The following is a 20,110-nucleotide window of genomic DNA, read 5'->3' as shown; positions in this document are numbered from 1 at the left end:
TCAGACTTGAAAACGTTTTAAAGATATTTATTCCGTTGCTATTTGTTTTATAAGGAAGTTATTACAAAACAAATTGCAAACGGCTTTTTTCTTTAAGTGAATCCAATTTACGTCTATTTAGTTTTTACAGGAACTATTCTTTGATTTCCACGGGGCATTCTTTTTAATTTCGACGAGTGATTTTTCTCAATTTCCAAAAGAAATTTCTACTGTTGAGATTTTGGTGAAATGGTGTGTACGATTGTCAATTCGTAAAAATAATCCACTAGATAAAGATCATTTGTCTAGATTTGTCTAGAGGCTAGAACAAAACTATTTTGGATCTCAAGAAAAAAAGGGCAGGACCAAGTCTCCCAAGGAATCAAGTCTCCTCACCTTCCCCTATTGTTAATTTTGTGTCCATTTAACTGCTTTTTCCGCTGCTATATTGATATTGAATGCGTAAATAGCAATATGTTGAAAGCAAAATGTCGATAAAAAATATCGGATATCGAAACAAATATATCGATATTCCAACATATAGAACGTTCCTCACGCGAATGTTTCTCATATTTTTATATGACCATAGCGAGGATGCATGTGAAAACGCGAGGTTCATGCATAGGTCAGGACCGCTAGGGGTATTACCTCGCATAATCGTTTATGTTCCTTCAGAATTTGAACAATTACATCTTATCAAACCTTTCTGTCTGTTTTTTTTTCAAAGTTATTTGCATCTTGCAATTTTGATGCATCAGCCGCAAACATGGTACATATGAAGAAATACCGAAAATGCGGCTCGTCTCGGGGGCGTTTTGAAAAATCTTTCCCTAAAGAGCTTAAGCTTGAGCTTGATGGCCTTACAACTCGTAATTGCTACTCTGTGATTGATCAATACCGGCGTCGGTCACGGCTGTCTCCTTTAACAATAATTGGTGGAATTAAATGGAGTTACTTAACTCGTCTTAGACGGTTGAATACATTCCACTAAAAAGAGCTTAAAATGTTTTTCCTTAAATATTTTTTAAAATATTTTTTTCTGAATGATATTCTGTTCAACGGATTTTCATGTGCGTGTTATGAAAAAAAAGTACCAAAAATATACGTCGACACTTGTGACGAATCATAAAACACCTAAAAATGGCAAACTCAGCTATATGTATCATCTTTTCAACATCTTTTCCAGAAAAAAAGTAAAAGTATGACTTCCCTTCCCACAAGTCATCAATCAAGCCAAATATATAAAAAAAATCAATTGCTATTTTTATAAGACAAGCAAAAATTGAAAGTTAACGAATTCAAAACTACGCCAGCACGTAAAAGATACATCCTCGCCGGTTTTCTGCTAACCTATTTCGAGGGTTCCAAAGTTCAAAAGACCAGTAATCGGGAAAGTGAAAACTCATCCGTTACATCAACAAAAACAGTGACACTTCACTGCACTATATTGCATTTTCATAGCAGATCATCACTCGTGACGACGACGACGACGATATCACAAGCTTGGGAAACTTTTATGCTTTTCTTAGACGAAGCAAAATATCATATTCATTTGACTGACTCTAAAATAGCGGAAATCTATTTAAAATCATCGCAAAACGTCAATCGGAGCCCTCCCAACAAATAAAAAATCGCTGAATACAAAGCGAACACTCGCCAACTTCAACTTAGGCCGACTTCGTGGAAGCTATTTATCTGGCGAGAACCTAAATCCTAATCGGGAAAAAATATTGGGCGTATTACCAGCCAAACTAAAAAACATATCGTGAGCCGGAGAAGCTGCTGCCAAGAAGAAAAACAACCGACCGCGTACAAGGCTTACTTTACTTTCCCTTAGTACTTTTTAAAGCACTAAATAGGAGGTGTTCTAATTTCTCCCACATGTAGATATTATATATACCTTGAAAATTCCAACCTGAGTAATTCACACGATAGGAATGTCAAAATCGTAAGTGTACACTATCTTCTACCGCCGGAAACTATGTAATATTAGCATTACCTTTAGTGCAACAGTAGTAAAATGTATTCTACTAATGCGTGGGTGTTTTTTTGACTGACTAATAACAATAATATCTACATATTGTTTATTTATTTATTTATTCAGACTAAGGCCGAAGTGGCCTGTGCGGTATATAAGAGTCTTCTCCATTCGGCTAGGTCCATGGCTACACGTCGCCAACCACGCAGTCTACGGAGGGTCCGCAAGTCATCTTCCACCTGATCGATCCACCTTGCCCGCTGCGCACCTCGCCTTCTTGTGCCCGTCGCATCGTTGTCGAGAACCATTTTCGCCGGGTTACATTCCGACATTCTGGCTACGTGCCCGGCCCACCGCAGTCGTCCGATTTTCGCAATGTGAACGATGGATGGTTCTCCCAGCAGCTCATGCAACTCGTGGTTCATTCGCCAACTCCACGTCCGTCCGCCATAGATGGTACGCAGCACTTTCCTTTCGAAAACTCCAAGTGCGCGTTGGTCCTCCACGAGCATCGTCCAGGTCTCGTGTCCGTAGAGGACTACCGGTCTAATGAGCGTTTTGTAGATTGTCAGTTTGGTACGGCGGCGAACTCTATTCGATCGGAGCGTCTTGCGGAGTCCAAAGTACGTACGATTTCCAGCCACTATGCGCCTCCGAATTTCTCTGCTGGTGTCATTTTCGGCAGTCACCAGTGAGCCCAAGTACACAAATTCTTCTACCACATCGATTTCGTCACCACCGATGCAAACTCGCGGTCTTCTCTTGAACCTCTTCCTATCATGTACTTCGTCTTCGACGTGTTGATGACTAGTCCGATCCGCTTAGCTTCCCTCTTCAGTCTGATGTAGGCTTCCTCCATCTTCTCAAAGTTATGTGCCATAATATCTATGTCGTCGGCGAAGCCAAATAGCTGGACGGACTTATTGAAAATTGTACCACTCGTGTTAATCCCTGCTCTTCGTATTACCCCTTCCAAAGCGATGTTGAATAGCAGACACGAAAGATCATCACCTTGCCGTAACCCTCTGTTTCGAAGGGACTCGAGAATGCCCTGAAACTCGAACTATGCACATCATCCGATCCATCGTCGCTTTGATCAGCCGTGTCAGTTTATCCGGAAATTCGTGTTCGTGCATTAGCTGCCATAGCTGGTCCTGATCGATGGTATCATATGCGGCTTTGAAGTCGATGAATAGATGATGTGTGGGCACGTTGTATTCGCGGCATTTCTGCAGTACTTGGCGAATGGCGAACACCTGGTCCGTGGTGGAGCGTTCGCCCATAAAACCCGCCTGGTACTGCCCCACGAACTCCCTTGCAGTTGGTGCTAGTCGACGCCATCAAATTTGGGAGAGTACCTTGTAGGCGGCGTTCAGCAATGTGATTGCGCGGTAGTTGCTACAATCCAGCTTATCGCCCTTTTTGTACATGGGACACACGACACCTTCCATCCACTCCTGCGGCAAAACTTCTTTCTCCCAAATCTTGGTAATGACCTAGTGCAGCGCTCTAGCCAGTGCCTCACCACCGTGTTTAAATAGCTCTCCTGGTAGTTGGTCAACCCCAGAGGCTTTGTTGTTCTTCAGCCGGCCAATCTCCTCTTGGATTTCCTGGAGACCCGGAGCTGGTAAAATTATGTCCTGCGCGCGTTCTCCCAGGTCCATCACCATACCGCCATCTTCGTCTGCCACATCGCCATTCAGGTGTTCTTCGTAGTGCTGCCGCCACCTTTTGATCACCTCACGCTCGTTCGTAAGAAGGTAAGAAGGCGCTTTTTCCTCCGGAAAATCTAGTTTTGTCTGTTCCGCGCCTGTTTATATCGTGTCTCGTTCGCCCTCGTGCGGTGTTGCAGCAATCTCTCCCATGCTGCATTATTCTCTTCCACTAACTGCTCACATTCGCCGTCATACCAGTCGTTTCTCTGATCCGGGGGCACCGTGCCAAGTGCAGCGGTTGCGGTGCTACCAATGGCGGATCGAATATCTCTCCAGCCATCCTCAAGAGACACTGCGCCTAGCTGCTCTTCCGTTGGGAGTGCCATCTACATATTGTACTCTACATATTTTAGTTGATTTAGTAAATATTTCCAAAAATGATTCACTAAATATTCTTTCAATTCGATCGATGTTTTCTTTCAATTTTCTTTATCGTGTTGCACTTGATCTCGTTCTAGCATACCAAGGAGTGAACGTGTACAAAACTGAACGGGCGTGTGCCAGACAGGGAGGCCTGTGCGTTCACAGGGACGACTGTCAATCGCACACCGCAATCAAACGACTTTGTCCGGAAAACGCGCACCGCGGTGTTGAGTGCTGTTATGAAGGTTTACTTTCTATTCTAGTGCATGTTGTAATGTCTCAATGCTTCAATGTTTCTAGAAATGCATTATGAATTCATTAAAAAAATAGTTCGTCTTCCGGAACTCGCATGTTCCTGGACGGAGTCCCGTTGTAAATATAACAGTACGTTGAGGTGTTGTGCTTTTTACAACGGGACGAGTCCTGGAAGGGTTAACCAAATCTTAAATACAGTTACATCTTAACAAGAGAATACTATTCTCCATCAAATCATTATCATTGTAAATACAGTTACTCATTATTAATTTACATTGCGAAAATTAAATATCTACATATTTTCACTTTAACCTGACATCCTTGTTTGAGGTATTTTGCATGTGGACCAATTTAACAATGTCATACATTCTTATACATTCGCGATGTTCTGCTCCACTCCAAGAGACGCTATTTTTTCAATGCCAGCTTCGGAAAATTTGTTTTTATTATCCTTGATCCTTCCTTTATACATAGAAAAACGATTTATGATTTATGGTATGATTCCAAATCCTATCTAATTTTCAAACAGTTTTTTTTTACATGTTAATGTTTTTGGTTTTGCAAAATATGTCCTGTAGAGAACATGTTTCAAGGTTTTATGTGGTTTTTTATGTGCTGATTCCCTCGGACAGTGGTTTTGAAGTGATCTGAGACCCATCTCGTATCAATTACTCAGCATACAAAATTTTGTCACGAATTCTGTTCAATAGACCATAGTTCCATAGTTCCATAGAGAAGGGTTATGTATCAGAGAATACAGCGATCTACGGCTGGGATCAGATATTTAGCCTGCGGATGATTCTTGATAAATTCCGGGAGTGGAGCTTGCAGACCCATAATATATTCATTGATTTCAAAGCAGCGTACGATTCAGTAAACGAAAATGATTAATATTCAGTATTCAGTATTTAGAATGCAAACTATGTGTGAACTTTGTTTGTGACCATCGATTGAAGCAGGGCTATGCGCTTTCGAATTTACTGATTAATATTGTGATTAGCATATTTGGCGTGCAGAGAAATGGCACTACTATCACAAGGTCGGATATACTCCTGGGCTTTGCGGACGACATTGAACCCGCAGGAATTTATCGCAGAACAGTTGTGGAGAATTTTGACCCATTGAAGATGGAGACGGCGAATATAGGCTTAACCATTAACTTCACGAAGCCAAATTACGTGGTTGCGGTTAGAGACAGAGGTAGACCTAGTGCTTGGAATTGTGCTTAACACGTACGTCCCCAACCCCCATTTTACGACAAAACTCAAAATTCAAAACCACGCTGCTCAGCCAATTTCTAACGGATTTTCAAGCAATCTTCTGGAATCGATCACAAAATTCCTATAGTTTTAGGAACCGAGGTCAATTTTTGTGCAATGGCCATGGTTCCGGAGATATTCCGGGGAGTACTGGGGTTACCTCCCTCCCGGAAAAAATGGTCACTGGAAGATCGACTTCGAAATCCATCGAGCGACATGTCAAACTTCATGATTTTGCAAAACAAGTACACTGGAGTACATTTCAACGACTTTCGATCGAATTGTCCACCCACCGGGTGCTTCCAGGGCCTGGTTCCCTTGGGGAAGTGGCCAATATCCGTCCAATCTTGGAACCCATCTTGCGACATATCAAACTTCATGATTTTGCAAAACAAGTACACTGGAGTATATTTCGGCGACTTTCGATCGAATTGGCCACCCTCCGGATGCTTTCAGGGCCTGGTTCCCTTGCGGAAGTGGCCAATATCCGTTTAATCTTGGAACCCATTTTGCGACATATCAAACTTCATGATTTTGCAAAACAAGTACACTGGAGTACATTTCGGCAACATTCGATCGAATTGGCCACCCTCCGGGTGCTTCCAGGGCCTGGTTCCCTTGGGGAAGTGGCCAATATCCGTTCAATCTTGGAACCCATCTTGCGACATGTCAAACTTCATGATTTTGCAAAACAAGTACACTGGAGTATATTTCGGCGACTTTCGATCGAATTGGCCACCCTCCGGATGCTTTCAGGGCCTGGTTCCCTTGCGGAAGTGGCCAATATCCGTTTAATCTTGGAACCCATCTTGCGACATGTCAAACTTCATGATTTTGCAAAACAAGTATACTGAAGTACATTTCGGCGATTTTCGATCGAATTGGCCACCTTCCGGGTACTTCCAGGTAGACCTGTGCGCTGATTTATATTTTACCGGTGGTGGCGTGATAGATCATTTTCAGGCAGCAGCGGCGGCGTCACGCCGTTGGTGATCAGCGGTGGAGTGGATCGGCGTAAACCAGTTCAAGCGCCAAAATTTCTTCAGAAATTCATCAAGGAATTCTTCCAGAAGTTCCTCCACTAGTTTTTATTAAAAAGATCGTCAAGAAATTCCTTTGGACATTCCTCCGTAAGTGCCTCTGGGAAGTTACTCCAGAAACTCCTCTTTGATTTCGTCTGGAAGTTCCTTCAGGAATTCCTCCGGAAGCTATTTTAGGAATTCATCTGGAAGTTCCTCCAGGAGTTCCTCCGGAGGTTCCTCCGAGAATTCCTCCGGTAGTTTCTCCAGGAATTCCTCCGAAGGTTTCTCCATGAATTCTTCCAGAAGTTCCTCCAGGAATTGCTCCGGAAGTTCCTCCAGGAATTCCTCTGGAAACTGGAATTGACCACCAAATTTCTGGAGGATTTTCCGGATTCCTGGAGGAATTTCCTGGTGGAGCATATTGGATAAATCCTGAAGGAACGTCCGGACGAATTCCCGGAGGTAGAATTCCGGTACGAATTTCCGGAGGAATTACTGAAGGAACTTCCAGAGGAATTACTAGAAAAACTTCCGGAGAAAGTACTGGGGAAACTTCCGGAAGAATGAATGTAGGAACTTCTAAAGGAATTACTGGAAGAACTTCCGGAGGAATTCCTGGAGAAACTCCCGGAGGAATAACTGGAACTTCTTGGAGGAAGGAGTTCCTTGAAGAACTTCTGGAGGAATTTCTGAAAGAACTTCCGGATGAATTCCTGGAGGAACTTCGGGAGGAATTCCTGGAGGAACTTCGGGAGGAATTCCTGGAGGAAATTCCGGAGGAATTCCTGGAGGAAATTCCGGAGGAATTCCTGGAGGAAATTCTGGAGGAAATTCAGGAGGAATTCCAGGAGGAACTTCCGGAGGAATTCCAGAAGGAAATTCCGGAGGAATTCCAGGAGGAAATTCCGAAGGAATTCCAGGAGGAAATTCCGAAGGAATTCCAGGAGGAAATTCCGAAGGAATTCCAGGAGGAAATTCCGGAGGAATTCTTGGAGGAAATTCCGAAGGAATTCCAGGAGGAAATTCCGAAGGAATTCCATGAGGAACTTCCGGAGGAATTCTTGGAGAAAATTCCGGAGGAATTCCTGGAGGAAATTCCGAAGGAATTCCAGGAGGAAATTCCGAAGGAATTCCAGGAGGAAATTCCGAAGGAATTCCAGGAGGAAATTCCGAAGGAATTCCAGGAGGAAATTCCGAAGGAATTCCAGGAGGAAATTCCGGAGGAATTCTTGGAGGAAATTCCGGAGGAATTCCTGGAGGAAATTCCTGGAAGAAATTCCGGAGTAATTCCTGGAGGAACTTCCGGAGGAACTCATGGACGAACTTCCGGATGAATTCCTGGAGGAACTTCCGGAAGAATTCCTGGAGGAACTTCCGGAGGAACTTAGGAAAGAATTCCTGGAGGAATTTCCGGAGGAATTCCTGGAAAAACTTCCGGAGGAATTCCTGGAGGAACTTCCGGGGGAACTCCTGGAGAAACTTTCGGAGGAAGTCCTGGAGGAACTTCCGGAGGAATTCCTGGAGGAACTTCCGGAGGAATTCCTGGAGGAACTTCCGGAGGAATTCCTGGAGGAACTTCCGGAGGAATTCCTGGAGGAACTTCCGGAGGAATTCCTGGAGGAACTTCCGGAGGAATTCCTGGAGGAACTTCCGTAGGAATTCCTGGAGGAACTTCCGTAGGAATTCCTGGAGGAACTTCCGTAGGAATTCCTGGAGGAACTTCCGTAGGAATTCCTGGAGGAACTTCCGTAGGAATTCCTGGAGGAACTTCCGTAGGAATTCCTGGAGGAACTTCCGTAGGAATCCCTGGAGGAACTTCCGTAGGAATCCCTGGAGGAACTTCCGTAGGAATTCCTGGAGGAACTTCCGTAGGAATTCCTGGAGGAACTTCCGTAGGAATTCCTGGAGGAACTTCCGTAGGAATTCCTGGAGGAACTTCCGGAGGAATTCCTGGAGGAACTTCCGTAGGAATTCCTGGAGGAACTTCCGTAGAAATTCCTGGAGGATCTTCCGTAGGAATTCCTGGAGGAACTTCCGTAGGAATTCCTGGAGGAATTCTTGGAAAAGCTTCCTAAATGAACTTCCAGACGAAATCCGGGAGGAGTATCTGGAAGAATTTCCCAGAGGCACTTATGGAGAAATATCTGGAGAAATGTCCAAAGGATTTCTTGACTTTTGAAAAAACTCGTAGAGGAACTTCTGCAAGAATTCCTGGAGATACTTCTGAAGAAATTTTGGCGCTTGAAACTGGTTCACGCCGAACCACGCCGCCGCCAATCACCAAAGGCGTGATGGCGCCACACCGCCGCCACTGGCTGCCAATGATCTATTTGGCCACCGCCGGTAAAATATCAATCAGCGCATGGAAGTACCCGGAAGGTGGCCAATCCGATCGAAAACTACCGAAATGGATTCCAGTTTACTTGTTTTGCAAAATCATTAAGTTTGACATGTCGCAAGATGGGTTCCAAGTTTGGACAAATATTGGCCACTTCCCCAAGGGAACCAGGCCCTGGAAGTACCCCGAGGGTGGCCAATTCGATCGAAAATCGCCGAGATTTACTCCATTGTACTTGTTTTGCAAAATCATGTAGTTTGACATGTCGCAGAATGGATTCCAAGATTCAACGAAAATTGGCCACTTCCCCAAAGGAACTAGGCCCTGAAAGCACCCGGAGGGTGGCCAATTCGATCGAAAATTGCCGAAATGTTCTCCAGTGTACTTTTTTTGCAAAATGATGAAGTTTGACATGTCGCAAGATCAGTTCCAAGATTAAACGGATATTGGCCACTTCCGCAAGGGAACCAGGCCCTGGAAGTACCCGGAGGGTGGCCAATTCGATCGAAAATCGCCGAAATGTACTTCAGTGTACTTGTTTTGCAAAATCACGAAGTTTGACATGTCGCAAGATGGGTTCCAAGATTGAACGGATATTGGACACTTCCTTAAGGGAACCAGGCCCTGGAAGTACCCGGAGGGTGGCCAATTCGATCGAAAATCGCCGAAATGTACTCCAGTGTACTTGTTTTGCAAAATCATGAAGTTTGATATGCCGCAAGATGGGTTCCAAGATTGAACGGATATTGGCCACTTCCTCAAGGGAACCAGGCCCTGGAAGTACCCGGAGGGTAGCCAATTCGATCGAAAATCGCCGAAATTTACTCCATTGTACTTGTTTTGCAAAATCACGAAGTTTGACATGTCGCAAGATGGATTCCAAGATTCAACGAAAATTGGCCACTTCCCCAAGGGAACCAGGCCCTGGAAGCACCCGGAGGGTGGCCAATTCGATCGAAAATTGCCGAAATGTTCTCCAGTGTACTTTTTTTGCAAAATCATGAAGTTTGACATGTCGCAAGATCAGTTCAAAGATTCAACGGATATTGGCCACTTCCGCAAGGGAACCAGGCCCTGGAAGTACCCGGAGGGTGGCCAATTCGATCGAAAATCGCCGAATTGTACTCCAGTGTACTTGTTTTGCAAAATCATGAAGTTTGACATGTCGCAAGATCGGTTCCTAGATTGAACGGATATTGGACACTTCCTCAAGGGAACCAGGCCCTGGAAGTACCCGAAGGGTAGCCAATTCGATCGAAAATCGCCGAAATTTACTCCATTGTACTTGTTTTGCAAAATCACGAAGTTTGACATGTCGCAAGATGGGTTCTAAGATTGGACGAATATTGGCCACTTCGCCAAGGGAACCAGGCCCTGGAAGTAACCAAAGAGTGGCCAATTCAATCGAAAATCGCCGAAATGTACTCCAGTGTACTTGCTTTTCAAAATCACGAAGTTTGACATGTCGCAAGATGGGTTCCAAGATTGGACGAATATTGGCCACTTCCCCAAGGGAACCAGGCCCTGGAAGCACCCGGAGGGTGGCCAATTCGATCGAAAATTGCCGAAATGTTCTCCAGTGTACTTTTTTTTTGCAAAATCACGAAGTTTGACATGTCGCAAGATGGATTCCAAGATTCAACGAAAATTGGCCACTTCCCCAAGGGAACCAGGCCCTGGAAGCACCCGGAGGGTGGCCAATTCGATCGAAAATTGCCGAAATGTTCTCCATTGTACTTGTTTTGCAAAATCACGAAGTTTGACATGTCGCAAGATGGGTTCCAAGATTGGACGAATATTGGCCACTTCCCCAAGGGAACCAGGCCCTGGAAGCACCCGGAGGGTGGCCAATTCGATCGAAAATTGCCGAAATGTTCTCCAGTGTACTTTTTTTTGCAAAATCACGAAGTTTGACATGTCGCAAGATGGATTCCAAGATTCAACGAAAATTGGCCACTTCCCCAAGGGAACCAGGCCCTGGAAGCACCCGGAGGGTGGCCAATTCGATCGAAAATTGCCGAAATGTTCTCCATTGTACTTGTTTTGCAAAATCACGAAGTTTGACATGTCGCAAGATGGGTTCCAAGATTGGACGAATATTGGCCACTTCCCCAAGGGAACCAGGCCCTGGAAGCACCCGGAGGGTGGCCAATTCGATCGAAAATTGCCGAAATGTTCTCCAGTGTACTTTTTTTGCAAAATCATGAAGTTTGACATGTCGCAAGATGGATTCCAAGATTCAACGAAAATTGGCCACTTCCCCAAGGGAACCAGGCCCTGGAAGCACCCGGAGGGTGGCCAATTCGATCGAAAATTGCCGAAATGTTCTCCAGTGTACTTGTTTTGCAAAATCACGAAGTTTGACATGTCGCAAGATGGATTCCAAGATTCAACGAAAATTGGCCACTTCCCCAAGGGAACCAGGCCCTGGAAGCACCCGGAGGGTTGCCAATTCGATCGAAAATTGCCGAAATGTTCTCCAGTGTACTTGTTTTGCAAAATCATGAAGTTTGACATGCCGCAAGATGGGTTCCAAGATTGAACGGATATTGGCCACTTCCCCAAGGGAACCAGGCCCTGGAAGCACCCTGAGGGTGGTCAATTCGATCGAAAGTCGCCGAAGTGAACTCCAGTGTACTTGTTTTGCAAAATCATGAAGTTTGACATGCCGCAAGATGGGTTCCACGATTGAACGGATATTGGCCACTTCCCCAAGGGAATTAGGCCCTGGAAGCACCCGGAGGGTGGCCAATTCGATCGAAAGTCGCCGAAGTGTACTCCAGTGTACTTGTTTTGCAAAATCATGAAGTTTGACATGTCGCAAGATGGATTCCAAGATTCAACGAAAATTGGCCACTTCCCCACGGTAACCAGGCCCTGGAAGCACCCGGAGGGTGGCCAATTCGATCGAAAATCGCCGAAATGTACTCCAGTGTACTTGTTTTGCAAAATCATGAAGTTTGACATGCCGCAAGATGGGTTCCAAGATTGAACGGATATTGGCCACTTCCCCAAGGGAACCAGGCCCTGGAAGCACCCTGAGGGTGGTCAATTCGATCGAAAGTCGCCGAAGTGAACTCCAGTGTACTTGTTTTGCAAAAATCATGAAGTTTGACATGTCGCACGATGGATTTCGAAGCCGATCTGCAAGTGATCATTTTTCCGGGAGGGAGGTAACCCCAGTACTCCCGGAATATCTCCGAACCATGGCCATTGCACAAAAATTGACCTCGGTTCCTAAAACTATAGGAATTTTGTGATCGATTCCAGAAGATTGCTTGAAAATCCGTTAGAAATTGGCTGAGCTGCATGGTTTTGAATTTTGAGTTTTGTCGTAAAATGGGGGTTGGGGACGTACGTGTTAAAGAGGACGTGTTTTAAGTTGTTGAAGTATTTGTTCACCGTTCCACGCTTGTAACAAGTAACAAGAATGTTTCTCGTGAAATGAGAAGATGTACGGTAAGACACCCATAAATCGGCCTCATCACAGTTTTTGGCCACCTATTTTGAAATTTTCTTATCTCGAAAGTTGGTTAACGAAAGTTGGTTAAAAACAGTTAAAGTTAGAGTTTTTCCATAAATTTTTTAAACATTTATGAAACAACTTGAATTCTAATTATTTTCATTAACTAGTTGTCCAGAAATAAAGATTTTAAAATAAGTTGGCGAAAACTGGGTTAAAGGCAATTTCTGGATGGCTTTCTCTATTGCTGCTGCGAAAAGGGACGTCCATAGCTTACGTATCCGGCATGATTTTAAGGTCTGCACTCTCTGAGATAGAAAATTGCCCAGTTCAGCCCGCCAGAATGACGCTGTCAGTGTCGCCAAAATTATTTCTTCATTATGCAGTTTACAATTCTCGCTTAACTTTTCAAAAGGACCTAAGTAACATTTTTTCATGAATTATTTTGAGTACTGCAATCAAAAGCTTTCAAGTTGTTCTGTTGATTGCGCTATTCAAATTAATTCATGAAAAAAATGTTACTTGACTTGTTTTGAAAAGTTAAGCGAGAATTGCTTGAGAATTTGTCGTAAACGGAGAACAAAAGGAATTGGAAACAATGGGGAAGAAATTTATCACTCATGCAGTGGTTCGGCGAGAGAACAGCAGCAGCGCCGACCAATCACGCAATGAGAAAATCAAAATAAACAAACTCCAGCTGGTTTTGGAAAATGAAAACATGAGCCGTTTCTAGAACAACATTAGAAAATATCGTGAGAGGATTTCTGTACAAGGTTTCCACATAAGCTTTGAAAAGTATTTGGGTGATAACAGTGGTGCTGGTGTAAGTAAGAAAAATAATACAAATAAGACAAATAAAACAAATAAGACAAATAAGACAAATAAGACAAATAAGACAAAAAAGACAAAAAAGACAAATAAGACAAATAAGACAAATAAGACAAATAAGACAAATAAGACGAATAAGACAAATAAGACAAATAAGACAAATAAGACAAATAAGACACATAAGACCAATAAGACAAACAAGACAAATAAGACAAATAAGACAAATAAGACAAATAAGACAAATAAGACAAATAAGACAAATAAGACAAATAAGACAAATAAGACAAATAAGACAAATAAGACTAATAAGACAAATAAGACAAATAAGACAAATAAGACAAATAAGACAAATAAGAAAAATAAGACAAATAAGACAAATAAGACAAATAAGACAAATAAGACAAATAAGACAAATAAGACAAATAAGACAAATAAGACAAATAAGACAAATAAGACACATAAGACAAATAAGACAAATAAGACAAATAAGACAAATAAGACAAATAAGATAAATAAGACAAATAAGACAAATAAGACAAATAAGACAAATAAGACAAATAAGACAAATAAGACAAATAAGACAAATAAGACAAATAAGACAAATAAGACAAATAAGACAAATAAGACAAATAAGACAAATAAGACAAATAAGACAAATAAGACAAATAAGACAAATAAGATAAATAAGACAAATAAGATAGATAAGACTAAGAAGAAAAATAAAGTAAGTTCCTCCAGGAATTCCTTTGGAAGTTCCTCCAGGAATTCCTTTGGAAGTTCCTCCAGGAATTCCTTCGGAAGTTCCTCCAGGAATTCCTTCGGAAGTTCCTCCAGGAATTCCTTCGGAAGTTCCTCCAGGAATTCCTTCGGAAGTTTCTCCAGGAATTCATTCGGAATGTTCTTCCAGGAATTCCTTCGGAAGTTCTTCAAGGAATTCCTTCGGATGTTCCTCCAGGATTTCCTTCGGAAGGTTATCCAGAAATTCTTTCGGAAGTTCTTCCAGGATCCATGCTGGGGATAAACCCAAAATTCATGTTTATTAATCAAATATCATAATTTTAACTTCAAGACGTTGGGGAGATCGTTGAATACCTTATATATATGGGAAGTGGGTTCTTTCTATTTGGTTTCAATCAAACCCAGCTTTTAACACATCAAACTTCATAATTTCGTAAGATAAGTTCTACAGATGTCTTTTGTGGGATTTGGTGAATAATGGTCACGTAGAGACTCATTCCTGAGGTACAAATTTATTTAGGGAAGTGGACACATTTCGATAGCTGCGAACATCAAATGGCGCTTTGTGATTTCAAACATTAATTCAACTTTGGTACTTCTGACTGCTTTTGTTGACAATGATTACGGTCGGATGTCGTAGAATTTCGCATGATTTTATATATGAACCTCACAAAATTTTATTAATTGTTAGCATAAAAATTAACGTAAAGGTTGTATACAATTTCGTCGGGAAACATTTCGCGAATTGTTTTTACCACGGTACGACATCTTGTCGAATGTATCATTGATTGCTTCTGACTTCTTTTTGAGTGAATGCATCTGCCCGTTATAAGGCATACCTATATGAAAGATAACGCTTTCTTCAAAAGAGCGCGTCTACCCGGTGTAAGAGGAAGAGGTAATACATTATTCAAAAACGTTTACCTATAATAAAGTAAGAAGAGGAAATAAAACCCATTCATTAGAGGAGGGCGTCCTCCAAAAATAGATTCGGCCAAATGTTTTTGGGTGAAATGTTAAACAATTGCCGGTGCCGTAAACGTTTTCACGATTATGATAGGAGTTCGACTGATCAGGGTAATTATGCTACGTTTCGGCAATGCAGTCTCAGTAATCAAACGATAATTTTGATTTTATCTCAACGTTTCGATCACTTTTCGGGTCTTCTTCAGAGGAAAGTCTTTACCGACTTTCCCCTGAAGAAGACCCGAAAAGCGGTCGATACATTGGGATAAAATCAAAATTATCGTTTGATTACTGAGACTGCATAGCCGAAACGTAGCATAATTATGTAAACGTTTTCTGTTGTGTTTGATTTGAGGAATCATTAAGGTTTGATAAAACGCAGAATGTTTTTAACGCCTATTAAATATTATCCATTTCTTCGAGAAAAACTAAAAGAAAAGGGCTTATTTAATTCCCACCGGTAGGCAGTGGATATGGTTATTCGCATAGGACAAAAATACTTTCGCCTCTAATTCTATCATGAACATGTACGTCTAAGTTTGGAAGATGATATTAGCATTTCCATATCATTGTGAATCGTTTAACTTCACGTAGAAGTACCTAATACACTCATATCATTAATAGTGGGAAAAATAGTTTAGAAGAGTTGAAGCTGATTTATCCAGTTTTTGTCTTTCTCGTACACGAATTTTGATTAAAAGTTAATATACATTTGTGTTTTTTTTGCGTTTTTATATTTTTTTATTTAATTATTTCTAATTAAGTCCTATTTATACTTTTATCCAGTGAAACGGTCGTATGCTGTGCTCACTTGCGATGAGCAGGCAGGTGCATGTATGTCGGAATGCCATATGGAGGGTTTGAAACGCAAAGCGATCGATTGCGCTAAAGGCGAAACATGTTGTGTGGTGGTGGCGTAAATGGTACATTGCTTAGATATCAATCATTCATTAGATCATACTTTCAGACATGCTTTTGTATGTACTTGATTTAATTAATTTTAGTGACAATGATCAGTAGGGAGAAGATCGTTTTGTGTAACACTTTCATTCCAATCTATGTTATTTAATGGAAAGCATTTATTATTCCAGTATCATGCCAAACAATGTACCAAAAGATTTCACTTTATCTCGATAAATAAATAAATTACAAAAGAAATGCTGAAAATTTTTCGTTTTATTTCTGTAGTTTGGACTGGAATTTTTCCAGATGATATTTTTCTTCATAATTTTAATCAACATTCGTTTTTTGTAGTGTTTTAGTTTATCATGAAATCCACAGTCGTTGTAATATGCTTGGAAAGGGAAAGGGTCGTTTGGCCGAAACCCATTCGTCCGAAAGCCATTTGGCCAAATGCCACTAGGCCGAACAAGCCATTAGGCCGAAACCCATCTAGCCGAAAATCATTTGGCCGAAAGGATCGCTTGGCCGAAAGGATCGCTTGGCCGAAAGGGTCGTTTAGCCGAAAGGGTCGTTTGGCCAAAAGAGCCGTTTGGCCGAAAGGGTCATTAGGCCGAAAGGGTCATTAGGCCGAAAGGGTCATTTGGCCGAACGGGTCATTTGGCCGAACGGGTCATTTGGCCGAACGGGTCATTTGGCCGAAAGGGTCATTTGAAGAGTAAGAAATTAGGAATGAGAAGACTCACTCTTCATTTTTCTCTTCTCACTGTAAAAAGTGAGAAGCGTGAAATGAGTAGTGAGACGTCACACTACCCACTTTGCACTACTCGCTTTTTACAGTGAGAAGTGAGGAATAAGGAGTGAGGAGTGAGACGTCTCGCTTCTCACTCCTCATTTTTCTCTTCTTACTGTAAAAATTGAGTAGTGCGAAGTGAGTAGTGAGACGCCTCACTGTGAAAAGTGAGTAGTGCAAAGTGGGTAGTGAGACGTCCCACTACTCATTTTACGCTTCTCACTTTTTACAGTGAGCAGTGAGAAATGAGGAGTGAGAAGTGAGACGGTCGCAAAAATCACGATTATCCATAGCCCGAAAAATCCATCGAGCGTGTTGTTTTCATTCGAAGAAAGAGGAAATAATAAATTTGTGCAATTTTATTGATTTAGGCCAATAACTGAGTAGCAATTATGATGGTTACAATCAATCAAGCCAATCTACGAGCACACATGTGTGAAGATGCCGGGTCCCCAATAGAAATTCGAACTATTCCATTGTAGAGATATAAATTTTTCAAGATTACCATGACATCGATCTGTAACTACAACTATGTTTTCGTGACTTCAGTTCCGAATCAATGCATGTTCAAAGATGAAGGCCTGATGCAAAACGGCGGAATGCCAATCTTGTATGAGAAATCAACATCGAAAGATATCCCAACATGAAGAAATTCCAGAAATTAGCTCCGCTTGAATGACTGTGTACACTTAGTCGCTAGTCGTGATTGGCCGAGAAACAATAAACATGTACATCTCACCAATTGAATACAAAGGGCACAAGGGAATATTGGTTAGTTGAGAAGGTAATTTATAGGAAGTCGACCTGGTAAGCGACTAAACAAGCGACTGGAAATACATATTTTTTTGTCTCTGTTGTCTCTGAAGGTTTGTTCATGTTGATGTCTTTAAAATTATAACTACTAAGATTAATTATACAAAATGTAATTAACAATATTATGTAGGATGAAAACTCCAAGAAACATTAAATCGTTACTATGAGCAATCAACATACATTCATGTGGTTTGTTTCCATGTGTAGTCATTGTCGTTACAATCTGGATTCAGCAAGTTCAAATAACGGATCCTGGGGAAGATCACACGTTGTGGAGAATGCTTATAGAGTAAAAATTTCCTTCCAGTAAAACCACCCAAAAGTTTGCGATGTCGTCAATATGAGGGAAAATGCGACCGATGGTGTCACCGCGCACGGCAAATGCCAGCAGTTGACTGCTCCAGAGGGCTCATGTGTTGTTCAGTTGACAGCAAGAAATGATTACGCTTCGCATTGGTTCAGAGCTTGCCTATTTGCAGTACAAATTTAGTATTTAAGTTAACTGACGAAACATGTTTGATGATCATATGCTATTTATGTCTATCTTCTGTTATATCTATAAGGTGAGCCATTACTGCTTTCAGTGCATCCGATAACAACATTGGCAATGGAAAATTAAACATTGGCTTCGTGCAAACTAATATTGTGCCTCTGCAAATCATAAATCATTGATAAACTCTCCAAATTATACTAACTTTAGACTACGGAGTTGTAACATGATATTCAAATGAGCGGCGTAAGCAATGTCACAAAGATAGCCGAATTACATGTTACAAGCCCATAGTCAGAACGAAAAATTAGTCTTATCGAATTTGTTATTAGCTGAAACATTTCTCACCATTTCTTTTATCTTTTTTTCAACCAGTGAAACAGTCCGAGGCGGTGCACACCTGTGCTGAACATTTGGGTGAATGTATGTCGCATTGCCACGCGGTTGGCTTGACACGCAAAGCTACGGATTGTGCTGAAGGAGAAACATGCTGCGTGTTGGTGGCGTAGACCATTTGAATTCATATGGAAATAAATATTGGTCAAATTATGGTATTTGATAGCCAAGGAAATGCAGGACGAGCTTTATGATCATATTCAAATCTTGCTTAAGGTACAAAACATATTGATTGATATTATTTAATTAAACATACACAAATTATTGTTAACCAATTGAGGGACAATGATACATGTAATATAATATTAAGGATATTTATGTAAATATATTTTGTTTTACGAATCTAAATTGTATCTGTGTTTTATTTTCAAAGAAATATCAATACCTTTTATTACATCATGTGATGTGGCTAAGCATTGAACGTTATCGATTAAAACAACATTAACAGGCTCATCTTTTTAAGAAAAATCCTGATTAATCAACCTAGTAGTATTGTTACCTTTTTTATGAAGCATTCCAAAAAGTTTGTAGGCCTTGATGTTGAGTGAAACAAAATTCAAATCCGAAATAAACCCAAATGATGTTCCATTACTAACTGGGCCATGCATCCAAACAACAGTATACCCGGGAGTCGAGAATGTTCCTCACACAAAAACATCCTAGACCGGACCAATAATCGAACTCGCCGTTTCCGGATTGTCAATCTTACGCCTTTGCTCGCAAGGCTAATTGGAGGAAATGATAACTGATATAAAAACAATCCTCCAGTTGAGGAAAAATGCGTTTAAAGGTAGTCATGTGATGAGACATGGAAGAATAACCGCCCGAGCCGGTCTAGAAACACGACAAGGAATGTAAGGATCATCCTAGGCTTTAAATCACTCGACGTTTCAATTCCGGCAAATGAGCCAAAACGTCGCGAAATTTAGATCTAAACTCGTTTCATATCCGTTGAACAGAAAATCAAGAAAATATATATGGTTCAGTTTTATTCTAATAATTATAACACTTTTAATGAAAAACAAGAATATTACATTGAATTATTGTACACGAAATGACACGTGCCAATCCTTTTTCTTAACTGAATGCCGTAAATTGAACGACTCCAGTTTTATTGTACTTCCTTACTTCTGAAATATATCAAGCTTTCCTCTGCAAGTTGTATAAAGGATGATATAAGTGACCTTTTTGCCTTCCTCGCACACCAGGGATATGTGAACCGAAGGGCAATATTTTCACTCCAACACGCAGCCCGGAGAGCAGTGTGTCACATGACAAACGATTCTACTCAAAGAATTGACATGGTGTAAGTCCGTGCGTATTTCAGCACGAGAAGGGCCCCACTACCATTATGGACCGGCCAGACCACAAGATTGAATAACTTGTAAATAAAATTATTGACGTGAGATTTGTCATCAAGATAGGTCAATAAAAAGTGCCGATTTTGTTACATTGTATGTAGCTGAATTAATTTGATTGTTTTGTCTTATTGTGTCCTGCAAGTTTAACCCTCGTACGTTACGGCAATTTCGAGTTACCGTCTTCGAAATTTCCATCAATTCACTGACACGTGCCGGCTCTGACGGTTGAATCGACTGAAAGCGGACATTATCGGTGCCGTTTGTAGTTGGCACCTACGATGTACTTCTTACTGAGCCTTGGGACCTCTCTCAGCTCAAGCCGTGGCCTGGCTGGAAACACAAATTTGCTCTGACACGTCCGCAAAAAGTTAAGAGGTTTTGATATTATTTACGATAGAAGTTTCAGCTGTTATTTCTGCTTTTCGCACTACAGATTGAAGAATGCTCCTATAA

The 20,110-nt window shown here is 41.5% G+C and overlaps 1 protein-coding gene across 3 annotated transcripts in view; it reads left to right on the top strand.

The window, feature by feature from the left end:
- LOC134215396 (U-scoloptoxin(19)-Sm1a) overlaps window positions 1-18,644 on the top strand; it is a 53,290-nt gene extending 34,646 nt beyond the window's left edge. Inside the window, exons 3-4 of one of the 3 annotated variants that reach the window (XM_062694599.1) lie at window positions 4,131-4,280; window positions 18,276-18,644. In XM_062694599.1, coding sequence (XP_062550583.1) covers window positions 4,131-4,280; window positions 18,276-18,409 — 284 coding nt within the window. In that variant the 3' untranslated portion in view covers window positions 18,410-18,644. Of the gene's footprint in view, window positions 1-4,130; window positions 4,281-15,690; window positions 16,541-18,275 lie in introns of those variants that run through there. The other 2 variants (XM_062694598.1, XR_009980139.1) reach the window with 2 other exon arrangements.
- Window positions 18,645-20,110: the final 1,466 nt, after the last annotated feature.

Source organism: Armigeres subalbatus, chromosome 2, assembly GCF_024139115.2.
Source record: "Armigeres subalbatus isolate Guangzhou_Male chromosome 2, GZ_Asu_2, whole genome shotgun sequence".
NCBI lineage: Eukaryota > Metazoa > Arthropoda > Insecta > Diptera > Culicidae > Armigeres > Armigeres subalbatus.
The sequence above is the reverse complement of the archived record's forward strand: the minus strand, read 5'-3'. Positions and strand labels throughout refer to the sequence as shown.